Below are 14737 nucleotides of genomic sequence, written 5' to 3'. Positions count from 1 at the left end.
AGTATATACGGTATTTAATCAGAAAAGCAAGCATATGTTCTTACCTCAAAAGGCCATTGTCAGGTTTGTTCGGGGGTTTTTGCATAATATAGAAGATGGGAATGAGGATGTGAAGGCAGGAATACAGAGTGACAAAGATGGCTAAGAGTTCTGATTATGAATAGTCCAAACACATCTAAAAAGCATCCGGTGGAGGAAAGTTGGACTAGGAGATTAACCCCCAAAATCAGCGTATGGAATGTGATAAAGGATACAGATAACTCAGCCTATAGCTCAAAAAGCAGCCAATAACTATTTTCTACAGAACGTATCCCTGTTTTTCCCTTTTGCCACTGATGCAGCAGGATCTTAGCAAAATCCTTTCATCTCCTCTTCCTCATGTGCAAAATTTCAGTAATCAGAATACTGTTAAACGTCCCCCCCACCCCCCCCGGTTAAAAGGATTGCTCTGCTTTCTTTTGCTTCCTGAGAGGATAAGTATTCTTTCTAGAACCAAGAGTACAAATCTGCTCTCTGTCTTTAGGAATGAAGCAGCATACTGGGAGTCCTCGACTTACAACCGTTCATTTAGTGACCGTTTGAAATTACAACAGCACTGAAAAAAAATGATTTATGACTGTTTTTCACACTCACAACGGTTACAGCATCCCCATGGTCACCTGATGAAAATTCAGACACTTGGCAACTGACTCATATTTATGGCGGTTGCAGTACCCCAGGGTCATGTGATCATCTTTTGCGACCTTCTGACAAGCAGAGTTGAATGGGGAAGCCAGATTCACTTAACAACTGCGTTACTAATTGAACAACTGTGGCGAATCATTTAACAAGAAAGATCGTATCAACAAGAAAGGTTGTGTCAAGTAAGGTCATGAAATGGGACAAAAGTCACTTAACAAATGTCTCACTCAGCAACATAAATTCTGGGGGCAGTTGTGATCGTAAGTAAAGGACTAGCTGTATAAGCTGAGAAATAGACAGAGAAGCAAGGCAATGGATAGGAGGGAAATCAGTCAAACACAATTTGCTGCTCTGCTCTGTGTCTTGGAGTTGGAGAAGGGAGGACAAGGGATGCTATCCCTCCCTTTTGAACCTCTAACTTTCTAGGGGGCTTATGGACCTGTTTCTGGTTTGTCAATGCTGGAAACCATAGCTTAAGTCCCTTAAGTTCAGTGGTGGGTTGCCACCGGTTCGGTCCAGTTCTTGTGAACCGGTAGTAAAACCGGGGGCAGGCTCCGCCCGCCAACCCAGATGTTGTCATAGACCATCTGCACATGTGCGATCCCATTGTGAACCGGTAGAAAAGGTAAGTAGAACCCACCTCTGCTTAAGTTCCATCATATATGGAAGCCGGACAAAGAACCAGTGAAACACTGAATGAAAACAGCTTAATTCTTCCTCCCTTCTGCTGTTTAAAAACCAAGGCAAATGGTGGGATCTACTATGGGCCATTCATCTGATTTCTCCCTATCTTCATTCCATAGCTTCCTGTCATTCCATAGCTGTAGTTCCACACAAAAAACAGAAGATGGGGAAGAAAAGATCCAACAAAGGCATTTATTTGAATATAAAATACAGAATTTTATGCTTATATGGAACATTTGCAAACTCCACGCTCACCATGTGGAAAGATTTACAACTCTGTGAGAAAGACCTAAGCTAACAGTTTTCTTCAGGTATTTGCCTTTCCTTGTCACTACTACACCCATTATTGTAATTTTGTATGGCATTGGTTGGGAAATATGGAACATATACTTCAACACAATGAAGAATGCTAAGACAAATGAATGCCGGCTTAGGTACTAATGACTTCCTGATTTCTAGGCACAAAGCAATAATTGTTCTATATGGGGGGGGAAAAAACAATTTAACTTCCATGGGAAGGTTCAAGAAAATGTCATTCTGTCTAGTGAACCATTTGAAAGACATTTTGGCAGAAATATTGCAGCAGGATAATCTATGGATTTAGGACCCTATTTTTCCTGGATCATAAGCAAAAGCAAAAGCTGCAAAGTCATTTTGTTCTCCGACACAAAAGTTTCCTGCTCACATAATAGAATAGAATAGAATAGAATTTTTTATTGGCCAAGTGTGATTGGACACACAAGGAATTTCTCATGGTGCATATGCTCTCAGTTTATTATAAATTATTATATTATATTATATAAATTAATATATAATAATAATATAAATTATTATATTATATTATACACACACACATACTGCGGGGCAATTTGAAATAATTATTCAGTATAACACTGGGCTAATGATTTGGTTTAGTGTATTGTATTGCTGATTATATTATGATTTGTTCTCAGGGAGTTCTATTTTCATTTTCATAAAAACCCTACAAGATAAGTTAGATAGATAGAAAGAAATTCCCTGGTGCAAAGTAAGCTACAGAACTCCATAGCTATTGAGGGCAGCTCCTGGCTTCCTCAGCATTTTGTCTTCTGCAGTATGCAGGTTATCTTGCATGCAGTAGAGCTAGTCCTTGACTTACAATGGTTCATTTAGTGACTGTTCAAAGTCCAGCGGCACTAAAAAAAGGGACTTATGACCGTTTTTCACACTTATGACCAATGCAGCATCCCCATGTGATCAAAATTTGAATGCCTGGAAACTGGCTCGTATTTATGACGGTTGCAGTATCCTGGGGTCATGTGATCCTCTTTTGGGACCTTCTGACAAGCAAAGTCAACGGGGAAGCCAGATTCACTAAACAACCGTGTTGCTAACTTTAAAAACTGCAGTGGTTCCTGTAGCAAGAAAGGTCAGAAAATGGGCAAATGTGTCACTTAGCAACATAAATTTTGGGCTCAATTGTGATAGTAAGTCGAGGACTACCTGTATGATGTGACTGGTATTAAGGAAGACCAGATCTTGCAGCCAACCACAAAGCTTCAGCATTAGGCAAAATAGCCAGTTTGGTTTTGTAATTAAGGCACCAGCATAGAAACTGGAAGACTATGAGTTCTAGTCCTGCCTTACAACAAAGCCAGCTGGGTGAGCTTGGGCCAGTCACACTCTCCCAGCCTTAGGAAAATGGTGAAAAAACCTTGCCAGGAAAACTGCAGGGATCAGGTAAAGAGGTCATCAAGAGTCAAAAATTGACTTGAAGGCACACAAAAAAATTTGATATAACTACCCTTCAGAGCAACACATTTTGCTTGCTGAGTTTGAGTTTTAAACTTCCACTGCAAATGGCTTCAAATGCCTTGCCTTAGAGACTTCTCATTGCTCAGCAGAAAATCAGCCCGTCTGCGGCCTATGCTTCGGGAAGAGACACTCAACCACCAAGCTGTTTTTGAACAAATGTTCTCTATTAATTATTTTTATTTTCACATGAAATGCACATTAAGAGAGACTTGGCAAGCTACTCTTTCCATTGCCTCTGCATAGATTTTGCCTTAAAAAAACTGTTTTGCCATTGCCAACTTTTGCCAGAGCGGAATATTTCTAGCTCCTACTTATGAGCCATCCCAAACAGTGAAGAAATTCTCAATTGGACTCTTTTAAAAACAAAAACAAGGAAACTGTCTCCACTGTTAGGGGTGAAACGGGATCAGAGGGAGACCAAAATTGCGACTACAAGTGAAAATAGTGTGTGGTGTAGAACGTGACTACTTCAAGAGCCAAGACTTTCCGGAACATAGCCAAGGAATGAATTTAAGATGTTAAGTCAGAATCTTGACGGTCCTGTTGCTGCCAAGGAAAATCCTTCAAAGGCGGGCAATACATGTTCAATTTTATTTTCCAATTTATGTCTCATTTATTTCCCCTCCCAAGCTAGTATTCTTTCCAAAAGTGCAGAAGACACAGATTTACATGCACAACTTTTTTAAATCTATTATCTAAAAGTTGTTTAGCTCGCTTGAGTTTGCTATAGTAGTCAGATCTAAACCTCATTAAACAGGGATGATATACTGTGCTACAAATGTTTTAACATAATTGAGGGGAAGGAAGATTCCATGAATGATTCCTCTCCAGAGGTTAATGTCAGATCAGAAAACATATTTAAAAAAAAAAGAAATATGTTTATTCCTTAATCACCCTGGCTCCAAAAACATGTGATGCTTTTTTCCATACATTTGTTTTATTTATTTTTTTCATCCCAGGCATATCGTATCATTATAGCCTCTTACAGCTGCACATAGCAGCAGAGGTGGGCATCACATACTGTAACAACCAGCTCACCCAGAACCGAAAATGTGAGCATGCGTGCAGCATTGAAAAACCAGCGATAATATAGGACATGATAGTGCCAGAGCCGATGGACAGGCCCAGCAGCTGGTTGGAACTACCGGTTCGCCTGAACCAGTCCGAACTGGCAGCAGTCCACCACTGCATAGCAGCATATTCCAAAGAGTAAGTACAGTATCACATGGGAAAAAAAGCTTTCTTCCTTATTTCCACCACAAAACATATTTGGGCAATTTTCCACTCTACCTGTGGAGCTGAGAGTTCTAAATAAAGATGTATCCTAAATGTAGAATACTCTAGCAATTCCTTCTCAGTTTTGGAACTACAAGAAAATCTGGCTATCAACTCAAATAACTTAGGGTTTTAGACAGACAGGGATAGGAACTGGACTTTATCCTGGAGGCCAACAATTTTTTTTATAGCAAGGAACCACACTTCTTTTTTCTTAACCCACTTAGTTTAGACTCTTCATTTTATCTATATAAGCAAGAAAAAACATAAACTCAGGCATTTGCTACGGACCAAACTTGTACACCCCAGGTTGAAACTGAATTGAATGCTAGCTTCTGTGACAAATGGATATGCTAGAAGAAGCATTTATGAAGTGTAGGAATGACTTGGCCAATGTTGTTTTTATAGCAGCACATTATAAACCTTTCCAAATTCCAAATTCATTTTTAGGTTTAATCTTATAATCTGGTCGGAGCGTTAATATTCAGATCTACTTCTTTAGCACAATGGAGGACACAGTTCACAACAGAAATGGCCTAAGCTCTTATAGCAGAGGTCTTCAAACTTGGCAGCTTTAAGGCTTGTGGACTTCAACTCCAATTGGCTGGAGACATCTGGGAGTTGAAGTCCACAAGTCTTAAAGCTGCCAAGTTTGAGGACCCCTGCCTTATAGCAAAAGGAAAGGGGTATTTATTATCAGACTTTATTATCAACAATCATAAGTGCTGTCAGGTGAGGTGGCTGAGGCTTCCCAGGGCAGTTGCCATTTTGTGCTGTACTACAGCACTCTCCCAGTTCAGGTGCAGCCTGTGCCAGGTCTCCCAGAGACTCCCACATCCTCCTTTGGCACCTCCACAGTCCTTATTTGTGGCTCCCTCTGCTTAACAATGTGTGATCCTCAATTAATGATGGCAAGCAGGAGTGCCAAGATTGAGGCGGCTAAGCACTGTGGTCATGTGATGTCTCACTTACTGATCAAAATTCCAGTTTCAGTTGTAATTGTAAGTTGGGGGCTACCTGTAGCTAGCAAAAGAATTCAGACTGTTCTATCTACAGAGATAAGTTAGCAAAATAAGTCTCTGTTTTTGGGAGATAATTTTGACATGGACATGCCCAAAATAATAATAATATAGAAATAAAGATAATAATAAAACAAGGAAGATCAAGGAAACACTGGAAATAATATATCAGCAAATAACAACCATAGCCAGGAAGATCAGCAGATACTAGGCTTAAATAGCAAATTACAGGGTAGAATCTCTAATTTTAATCCAATCAAAAATGTTTCTACCAATCCATCAATGGAGAGACTGCAGTAAATTAGTCAACACTTGACAAAGAAGAAACAGTGCCATTCTGGGTACAGATAATGGGGCAACCTAAAGAAATATTCCAAGAACGCAGCTTGGCTAAAAGAGATAGGTAAGTAAAAAAAGAAACTGAAATGAAAGAACTTATGATAACAGCAGAAATGGTGGACCAAAGGACAAGGAATATTAGGAATTGGTCAGCACCAGGTGAAGATGAAGTGCTCGGTTTTAGCTAAAACATCTGACTGATCTACACCCGCTCATTGTGAAGCATTTAATAACATACTGCAAGGAGCTAAAATTGAAGAGTGGTTTAACATCTGGCAAAACCAGATAACCTGATTATGAAAAATCTAACAAAGGGCACCCAGGCAACTACAGATCAATTACCTGTTCACCAACAACTTTCAAATTGCTAACTGGTGTGGTAGCTGATGCAGTTCAGCAGCATTTGCTTGAAAACAATCTCTTTCCACTTGAGCAAAAAGGAAACAGCCAAAAGAGCCAAGGAACAAATGATCAGCTCCCAACTGACAAGATGGTTTGGGAAAACTGCAAGAGAAGGGAAGACCAACTTGAATGCAGCATGGATTGACTACAAGAAGGCATTTGACTCACTGCCACATAATTGAATAATCAAGTGCCAAGAAATAACTGGAGTCAGTTGAAACATCAGAAGCTTTGTGCAAAGTCTGATAGCACAATGGAAGACTCAATGATGGTCAATGATGATAAATTGGGAGAGGTTGATATCAAGACAGGAATCTTTCAAGGAGAGTCACTATCACCACTACTGCTTGTCATTGCAGTGATTCCTTTATCAACAATACTGAACAGCTCAGTATTGATAGCTCAGTATGGCTATCAAAAAATCAAAAACATCTGCTAGGTTATCTCACTTCCTTTACATGGATGATCTGAAGCTGTATGGAAAAACACCATCTGAAAAAGAATCACTGCTCAACCGTGTCCATATATAACAGTCAAGATGTTGCAATGGAGTTTGGATTGAACAAATGTGCCCTGTTCACCATTGAACAGGAGAAAATAGTGAAAACTGAAGGATTCAAAGATGCCATATGGAAATAAAATCAAAAATAAGGATGAAGACAGTCACTACAAATACCTGGGCATCCTTCAAGCTGACAAGATCAAGCACACTGAAATCAAGTAAAAAGTCAGAAGTGAATATATCAAGCGAGAGAAAAGGATCTTAAAAGTCCAAACTCAGCATACTTACCATCAAGGTAATTACGGTAACACCTGGGCAATTCCAGCCATTAGATACACAGCTATAATATGGCTTGGACTCAACCAGAACTAAATCCCTTGATAGGAACTCCAGAAAAATAATGACAATAAATCATGCCTTTCATTCTCACAGTAATGCTAACAGACTCTACCAAGGAAAATAAGTGGGCATGGAATGTTGCAAGTACATCGGACAAAAAAGGGCATTGTTAGAGTCGCTGATGGACAGTGAAGCAGATGCACAGAAGCTAGTATACCAGGAAGGCTGACTGAGTACTAGAGAGGCTAAACTTGCCTACAAGAAAAACCAAATGAAGAATAGAAAACAGACATGGGAAGACAAAGTATTACATGTCCAGTACTTTAAAAAATAGCAGCAGATAATAATGAGACCTGGCAATGGCTAAGAGCAGGAAAGTTGAAGAGACAGACAGACTAATTCTGGTTGCATGAGATCAAGGCTTAAGAACAAATGGATACAAAGCCAGAATTAAGAAGACAATAAGAAAGAGAAAGTGCCATCTTTGAAAGAAGTTGAAGAAATAGTGGACTTGCTGATTAAACTGCTGCAAGAAGATCGCACAGGCTGATTACAAACAACAGCATGACAAGATAGCAGCAATGATGTACTTGGAGATCTACAAGAAATACCCTTTGCCTGCAAGTAAGAAATGGTAGGAAAGTCCTAGAAAATGAATAAGGTAAAGTGCTCTGGAACTTTAGAATTCAAATAGCCATATTACACCACACACTTAACAATTATCAATAAGAAAGTGTAGATAGTGAACATGGCAATACCTGGAGATAGCAGAAAAGAACAGAAAAATTGAGAGGTGGGGGTGGAATACAAAATATAAGGGCTTGCAAATAGAAGTAGAATGATTGTGGCAAAAGAAAACACAATGTGTTGTTACCAATAGCCTCTGTGGCTCAGACTGGTAAGACAGTCTGTTATTAACAGCAGCTGCTTGCAATTACTGCAGGTCCAAGCCCCACCAGGCCCAAGGTTGACTCAGCCTTCCATCCTTTATAAGGTAGGTAAAATGAGGACCCAGATTGTTGGGGGCAATAAGTTGACTTTGTATATAATATACAAATGGATGAAGACTATTGCTTGACATAGTGTAAGCCGCCCTGAGTCTTCAGAGAAGGGCGGGATATAAATGCAAATAAAAAAAACCAACCAATAGTGACAAGGTATTGAAAAATCACCATCAGTCAGTTGCAAAAGATAGCTTTACTTAGAACAGCTTACATCCTGCAACAATACCTTTAATGCCATCAATTGTCAACATCAACACGGGAAGGATTCAATAAGTGGATAAAAATGCCAAATCCAGTTTGAGCATCTGGCTGACTGTGCAATGAACCATAAAAAAGGAAAAAGAGAAGGAGAAGAAACCATGAAGAAAAAGGGGGAAATAAATGGGAACATTCATGATCAAGTGGATTTTTAAGTTTCCAACTTAGAATTCTTGCTCAAGAAGTAGAATCTATAAACATTAGAACAAAACAAAAACTTTAATAAATTAAATTAGCAGTTTAAACATTAGACAGTCCTCTGCCATATTCATGTTGCAGATCTTGCAACAAAAATATAATGGTTTTGTTTTGATTACACTTCCAGTATACTCTTGAACTTTACCATCAATAGGATCTATTGACCTAGTATAGAATTCCAAGAGGTTATCTTATTTGCCTGAAAAAAATAAGGGTTTTCCCCCAGCTTTTGCCTGGGCGGAGATTGTCAGGTTTAGCTCAAGAATGATGTAAAACAATTCAGACAAAGTTCAGTTCCTTATTTACTCATACCACGTAGACAGAATCTTGCCAGAGTAAACTTATACTACTCTAACCAAAGGATATACGTTGGGAGATTCTAGAGAGTGGCTATCCCAAATCCCTTCCTCTTCCCCCTGATCCAGATCCAGATTGTCTTGGCTCTTGTCTCTTCTTAGAATGTACTTCCTCCTTCCCGAGAATCGATTCTATAGTCTATCACAGAGATCTTGTATTTGCTGAGCAAATCCTTGAGCAAATAATAAGCAAAAGAATTAAAGGGTCAACAACTGCAAGCAGGGTTGCTTAAAAAAGTTGTATTGTAGCGCCTTTAATATATTATCCTGGAGTTGATCCCTTCCATGGAAGTGACCTTTTACTTCATAAGAGGTTCACTAACATAACCTGTTTTGAAAGAAGAGAATAGGGTTTCTCTCTCTCTTTTCTTCCCCATTCAATTACACATTCCCCTTAATCTCTTCTTATTCAGTTTTCTTCCCACTTTTCTATTTCCTTCTCCTCTCAGTGCAGATACAACTTCCCCTCACCCCAACGTTTTCTCGATTTTTCCCTTTTTTGTTGTTTCTCTGTTATGGAAAATGCAGGTGTGTGTGTGATTGCGTGCGTGCGTGTGCTCAGTGGCACAACCACTTGTATGATAATGGGGAAATTGGGAGTAAACTTTAAACTGGTACAGAATGAAGCTGCATAGGTTGTAAATAGTATTGGCTATTCAACACACATAATATTATTGGTTTGGTTTGGTTGCCAGTGTCTTTTCAAATGCAATTCAAGGTGATGGTTGGCAATTTTAAAGCCCTCCATGGCTTGGGAGCAGGTTACCTAAAGCAGGAGTCTCCAACCTTGGTCCCTTTAAGACTTGTGGACTTCAAACTCTGGGAGTTGAAGTCCACAAGTCTTAAAGGGACCAAGGTTGGAGATCCCTGACCTATAGGATGTCTTTTTCCAACAGTTTGTATCTGGTCCAATTTGATCTGGTAGGATGGGCATATTCCAGGTCCCGTCAACCAAGGAATATAGCCCCTGATGAGTGACCAGAGTATCTTTTCTGCTGTAGCATTTATTCTCCTGCAGTTAGGATGGTCCCGATCCTGTTGGCCTTTCAGAAGGTCTTGAAGTCCTGGCTATGTATCCAAGTCTGGGGTCCTGAGTCTTTGAAGGGCCCAGTTCCTGATTATACTGACACGAACAGATTACAATATCTCTTGCCTGTTATTTGAATTTAATTTTTTCCTGTATTGTTTATATTATTTGTTTATATGATTGTTCACTGTCCAGAGTTTGAGATGAGCAGCTGTACATATTGAATAAATAAATAAAAATACAGTATACTTTTGTGTAAGAATATATTGTACAGAATATATATTTTTATTGCAAAGATGCTTAGAAAAATAGCATCTTCACAGCATCGCATATCTAATGCTGAAGTGATACAAAGCCTATTTTTATTTCTGTCATGCTTGCCCAAAAAGTATCAGTTGATACTGGAAGATGCTATTGAACAGATGTTATCAACCATGTGTTGCTCTTGACCTTTTGAACCTAATTTACTTCTGTGACTCCCCCTCTGAAGACTCTCTCCATCTACACTACACAACAATCAAACAAGGCTTCCCCAAAGTGGTAAATATTGGCCCCAAGAGTCAATTCAACTGTCCATAATTGTTTTTGTTATGGCTGATTGAGCAGTCAGCCAAAAGTTTATATTGGGTTTGGCGTTTTTTATTCATCTATCAAGTCCTTCCCAAATGGCTGGGATAGCAGAAGGTGTTGTTTAATGGTGCTAGAGATAGCATTGAAAGATGTAAGCTCCTCAAAGTAAACCTGCCTTTTGCAACTGACTGATGGTAATTTTGTCAATGCCAATGGTGTACAAGTGGTGCTCCAGTTGCTTTGAGATTGTTACTGTTATTATAACAGTAGTACCGTTAGTTAAAATACTATTTTAAAATTATTTTCCTATAATCAATGTTTGGGAGTTGATGAACAACGTGAAATTTCATAAAGGGGTCAATGAGCTCAAGAGTTTGGGGATCATTGGTTTTTAAACTGTATCATGTATACACTGTGGCTTTTCTAGAAACATGGCATGGCCCTCTGGCTGAGAACCACTGTTATATATCACAGCAGGGAATGACTTCTGATGGGTAGGTACAGTTGAGAGAGTATGACTGTCTTCTTAGGTCCAATCTATCACTAAATACTATTCTTCATTGCTTCTTTAAGTGCCCCATTAAAGAGAGAAACAGGCAGGTCTGCAAGATTCCTGACTAGGTGAGCCACTGAGCCTGACTAGGTGGCTAAGACACTGAACTTGTTGATCAGAAAGGTTGACAGTTCGGGTGATTCAAATCCCTAGTACAGGTCTCCTGCATGAGCAGGGGGTTGGACTAGGTGACCTCCAAGGTCCCTTCCAACTCTGTTACTGTTACTGTTAGTGATAATTCTTTCCCATTGTCAATATCCTCCATATTTTTTTTTGCTTACAAGTCATTACCTTTTTGCTTGTACCCTTCAGTTCTCTCTATTAAAGCTGATTAGCAAAGATAAGGTTATCAGTCCAGCTCCCCAGCATGGCCTCTTGTATCTCCCACTGTTGTTATCCAAACAATAACAAATGTAAATTGTTAAACTGACTGTCTCTTACTTCTCTGCTCATTTCCTCCTGCCCAAAGATAGAGGAAGGGCATCCATGACAAGTGCTTTTGTGCTCAAAGCATATTTTATTTATTTATTTATTTTGTCACAACATCACAATGAGCTCATTACCATCTTTGCTCTTTTTATCTTTAGATTGCAACAGGCAAGGGGGACTCTGTTCTCTGCCCAAAATTGCCTAATGAAGGTAGACCAGGGTTGAGTTTTGAGGGCAAGAGTTGTTTATACTGATTTGGTCGTCCATTTGCCAAAAGATCACAGAACAGTGGCTGACTAGGATAAAAGTAGACACAATAAGAATTGAGCCATGATTCCATTATATAGTTTCATGCTGAATTTAGCTTCATGAAGTGAGATACACCTACCTATTCTGAAAGAAAAGATGGGAGTGAAGATTCACAGAAAGGTTAGGTAAGGCATACATTTAATGAATAATATTTCCCATAACTTGGACTGAAAGTTCCAAGCTACAATCCTATACGCATTCAGAGGTATTAATGAACACAAACACTTATAGCAGCCAGTTTGTTAAAAGGAATACTGATCCATCAAGGGAAACTTTAAAAAAAACCTTACCTCTCCTTTTGAATTAGAATAAAAGAAAAATAATTAAACACAGAGATACAAAGGAACAAGAGGCTCACTGCAATCCTAAAGCCAAGGGTAATGAAATAGATTGGCACTAAAATGGAAATTCACTGCTGAAGCATAAAAAGGCACCGCAGAAGACGCCTGAGGAAAAGGAAGGGGAATGTTTGTTCAAGAGATGTAAAAATAGTAACAGTACCAACAAAGACAATTGGTCATAATTGAAAAAGTAATGAAAATGACAGTTGGTGGTAAATGTTCATACAGAATCCATAAAAGAGTAATTATGACAGGATTACACAAATGTATCCATTAATAGAGTCAGTAATAACCGTCTACAGCTGAGAAGCAAAACAGATTTAAATTGTGGTTCTTGTTCTTTTTTAAGCAAAATAGAGACGAAAGGATTGTTCAACTGTGATATTAAATAATGCACAGATGGTTCAGGGCACACTCATAGAATCCATGCAGTGAGAAGAAGACTGCACATGTTTTTTGTAATTTACCAGTTAGAAAATGTGAGGATTTAGAAGATTTCACAGGTTGTGTGTTTAGCTAGCATATACAGGTAAAATCCTCGACTTACAACAGTTCAACATCACTGAAAAAGTGACTTCTGACCATCTTTCACACTTACAATCATTGCAGCATTCCCCATGGTCAAGCAGGAAAGGCTTTCTAAAACTGTATTTACTTAGCTAGAACTAATTGATAGAGCAAGTACAGTCAGTACAACAAGACCAATCTAAACATGCCTTTTAATGATTTAATAAAAGCTTACTGGAGTGAGGAAAGTAATTGGCAGAGTGAGAGTAGTATAGGACAGTGTCATGGAAATAATACAATTTATAGGTGGAGGGGACTTGTAGAATAAAGTTCTTTGCAGATGGAGGAACAATTAGAGAGAAAAGCACCCTTTTTAATTCTTCTTCACAGTTTCAGGTTTTTTTTTTAATCTGCAACTGGAAATAGCTAGGAATTTAATCCTCCCCCCATACTGTCCTAATGCAAAGCCCAAATTATTGTTTTTAATGGACACAGAATGTAGAGAGAGGGGGGGAGGGAGGGAGAGAGAGCTCAATTTAAAATCAATAATTCTGCCTTCATCTTTTCTTTGGGAAGAAAAATAAATTACTTGAAAGAAAACCTAGTGAACGCTATTAGGTTTGCTTCACAGTATACACAGTACACGCTGGGAACTTGTGAATTCTCTGTTCCTGTACTGACTGCAGGTCCCCTGTCATTCATTGAGTCTGGCGGGTCATATTTGGGAACTACGGACGTTGTAATACAGTGCACTGGGAGGCACCTGGCTGGGAAAGGCTGCCTTACACAAACAGGCAAGGGAAAACGTGATTTCACAAAAAGCAAACAGCGAGAAAACCAGCGCCTAGGAAAAACCCTGTCCCGGAAGAGGCAGCAATTCAGCTCAATGAGCGTGGAAGCAGCAGCGGCTGGTTTCTTTCACCGGGACTTCATTTCGGGCATGCTCTACGCCAGCTGCGGGCAACCTGCGAAGCCAGGACCAGCCGAGAGGGCATCTCTTGAGTTGGTGCGACCTGACGTCCCCCACCCGCTCCCGGACACACACCTGCTCGAGAGCGGAGAGGGGTAGTAGCGAAGAGGAGCAGGATGAAGGTCGCCCCCGGCGGCCAGCTTGTTGGCTTTCGGCCACGGGCGGTTGCTGGACTTACCCTTCGTGTCGTTGGCCAAGCCTTTCCAAACGGGGGCGAAAGCTTTGCAGTGGCCGCACCAGGAGGCGTAAAACTCGACCACCCACGCGCCGGTGGAATTGAAGATGCGGTGTTCCAGCGTATCGCCGGTCAGCTGCACCAGCGGGTCATCGGGCGAGTAGAGGCCGAGGCTCTTCGCCCCGGGGACCCGCACCAAGAGCAAGAAGGCGACGGCGCGGACGACGCAAGCGGGCGGCATCAGCTGCCGCGATCCGGCTCCGGAGAGCCGCCTGGGCATGGCGTTGAGCCGCCGCTGGGAAGCTCCGACGAGAAATGCACCCGATGCTCCGCGCCGGGCTGGGAAGTCACTCGACCCTCGGGCGGGCGGGCGGGTGGAGCTGGAGGCGGAGCGGGAGCGCTTCCCTTCCCAAACCGAAAAGGGGGAGGCCCGCCCCCAGCGCCCCGCACGTGTGGCTCTCGGTTTGTCGTCAGGCGCCTCCTCCCCGCGGAAGGAACCAGGGGCTCCGCAAAGCAGGGGTGGTGGAAGCACCCGGCATCTTAAGCAAGAAGAATGTCACCGTCGACTACGGGGACTTCAGTTCCCCTTAAAGCAGCCGCCAGACCAGGATTCCCGGCGGAGAGGAAAAGAATGCGGAAGCGGCGGAAGAATTGAGGAGCCCGGAGTCTGCTCTAGATCAGTGGTCTCCAACCTTGGCAACTTTAAGCCTGGTGGACTTCAATTCCCAGAATTCCCCAGCCAGCTTTGCTGGCTGGGGGATTCTGGGAGTTGAAGTCCACCAAGTGGTGGGTTTCCAAAAGTTTTACTACCGGTTCTGTGGGTATGGCTTGGTGGGCATGGCAAGGGAAGGATATTGTAAAATCTCCACTCCCTCCCCACTCCAGGGGAAGGTTACCGCAAAATCCCCATTTCCTCCCAATCAGCTGGGACTTGGGAGGCAGAGAATAGATGGGGCTGGGGCCAGTCAGAATTTTTACTACCGGTTCTCCGAACTACTCAAAATT

The 14737-nt window shown here is 41.0% G+C and overlaps 1 protein-coding gene across 1 annotated transcript in view; it reads right to left on the bottom strand.

Annotated features, from left to right (window-relative positions):
- The window catches only part of QSOX1 (quiescin sulfhydryl oxidase 1), a 65167-nt gene extending 50801 nt beyond the window's left edge, over positions 1-14366 (bottom strand). The window contains exon 1 of the mRNA XM_058176166.1: positions 13736-14366. Coding sequence (XP_058032149.1) covers positions 13736-14012 — 277 coding nt within the window. The 5' untranslated portion in view covers positions 14013-14366. The remainder of the gene's footprint in view (positions 1-13735) is intronic.
- Between the last annotated feature and the right edge of the window lie 371 nt (positions 14367-14737).

The sequence above is a fragment of the Ahaetulla prasina genome, chromosome 3 (genome assembly GCF_028640845.1).
Source record: "Ahaetulla prasina isolate Xishuangbanna chromosome 3, ASM2864084v1, whole genome shotgun sequence".
Taxonomy (NCBI): Eukaryota; Metazoa; Chordata; class Lepidosauria; order Squamata; family Colubridae; genus Ahaetulla; species Ahaetulla prasina.
This window is presented reverse-complemented; position numbering and strand designations above follow the sequence as displayed.